We start from the raw sequence: 1,771 nt of genomic DNA, 5'->3' as shown, positions 1-1,771 counted from the left end.
ATATATATATCTTTCTCTTTCTCACACATGTACACGCATATAATTTAAATAAGTTTCAAAGCGTTACTGCAGCCATTTTGACTATCTAATATTTTTCACTTCACTAACAACACTTTGCTGAGTTGGTTGCGGTGGTACTGTCACGTTGGTGTTGGTGTTGGTGTTGTTGCTATGATTTCGACTATTACTGCTGTTACTAATACTACTAAAGAGATTATGAGTGGTTTTAGAAGAAACTTGCGAGTCGACATCTTTTTCGACATTTTTTCGAACGACGTTTTCCTCTTCAAGCTTTTCGACAGAATCACTCCGTCGACAAAGATTGAAACTCGTACCAGAAGATCGACTTAACGACCTAACTACATCCTTATCACCAATGAAATTCGCTGTCTCTGACTCAGTTTCCGTCGCTTCTGCGGCAGCACTCTCAGCTTCATCGCAATAATCCTTTTTAGACGTATCATCTTTCGACAAACATTTGATTTGGTCGGAGATGCTTTTCTGCTTCTGGTCACTTTTCATGTATTCGTTTATTAAAGACAACACTTTTTCGTCGTTTTCATCACTTTGACTGTCGCACCGTTTGCTTTTCCACAAACGGATGCTCCTCTCGAGAAGTTCGGCATAAGATTTATCGTTTTTGAACAGCCATTCCTGACTAGAATCCATACTGTAGGTTTTTTCACACACAATCGACACTGAATGAGGTCTGTGACGTAATGGAACTTTCGATAAATCCATGCCCCAGTTCTGTTGAGGTTCCTTACTGTGGTTTCCATTCGACAAATGTACACTGGCATCTGCAAAACAAATAAAATAATTAAATAACAAAGAAACGAAAAGCAAAATGTAAAACCAATATTTTTAGGCTGTGTGGTTAAGAATCTCACTTTGCAACCACTTAGTTTCGAGTTCAGTCCCATTGTGTCTTTTGCAACCACTCCAAACTGATCGGTGGTTTGTAAGGGAATTTGGTAGACAGAAACTCTGTGGATGCCTGTTGTATATACTTAATCCGTTTGTCTGTCTTTGTTTGTCCCCTCTGCGTGTATTTACTAGATATCTCTGAACGAAAATATATGGGATAATATGTTTACGAGCTGACTGTTCCAGTGATTGAATCAACTAGAACCCTCGTCGACGTAAGCGACAGGATGCCAGTTTTTTTTTTAATACGTGTGTTTGAAAAACTTAACAGTGAAAGTTCGTGTCATGTTGTTCTTTTAACATTTTTTTATATTACTAATATTATTGGTAATTTTGTTTTAAGAAGATCTTTCTTGAAAGTTATGATGGGGGTCTACTCAATTCAAAGCATGACTATCTGGGTGTACAGCTACAATATCGAAAATATACTCACCGAATATTGCTGTACTTGCAGTTGGATCTAAATAGATCTCTCTAGAAAAGGAGGTAGGTTCGCTGAACTGCCTGAATATCATAGCCTCTCTGAACTCGTCCAAGTCGGGTGAACGCGACACCAGATCAAGATACATGTCCGATGTTTCGCTGCATATTGATTGGCGCTGACCGTACCATGTCCGTCGTTTACTCAAGCGGTCATCACTTAACTTTTTAATCGTTTCACTTATTTGTATCAACTGCTTCAACAGCTTCACGTCTTGATCCCTGATTTCAGACTGGACAATAAAAGAGAAATGGCATACATATACTCGTGTGCATATATATATATATATATATATATATATAGATATATATATATGTAATGTGTGTTTGTGATTATATATATATATATATATATATATATATA

The 1,771-nt window shown here is 37.2% G+C and overlaps 1 protein-coding gene across 3 annotated transcripts in view; it reads right to left on the bottom strand.

The window, feature by feature from the left end:
• Positions 1-6: 6 nt before the first annotated feature.
• The window catches only part of LOC106874151 (uncharacterized), a 48,196-nt gene continuing 46,431 nt past the window's right edge, over positions 7-1,771 (bottom strand). For all 3 annotated transcript variants that reach the window (XM_014921771.2, XM_014921773.2, XM_014921772.2), the window contains exons 3-4: positions 1,361-1,640; positions 7-800 (exon numbers count right to left, since the gene is read on the bottom strand). In XM_014921771.2, the coding sequence (XP_014777257.1) occupies positions 82-800; positions 1,361-1,640 (999 nt within the window). In that variant the 3' untranslated portion in view covers positions 7-81. The remainder of the gene's footprint in view (positions 801-1,360; positions 1,641-1,771) is intronic.

This window comes from Octopus bimaculoides, chromosome 22 (genome assembly GCF_001194135.2).
Source record: "Octopus bimaculoides isolate UCB-OBI-ISO-001 chromosome 22, ASM119413v2, whole genome shotgun sequence".
In the NCBI taxonomy this organism is placed as follows: Eukaryota; Metazoa; Mollusca; class Cephalopoda; order Octopoda; family Octopodidae; genus Octopus; species Octopus bimaculoides.
This window is presented reverse-complemented; position numbering and strand designations above follow the sequence as displayed.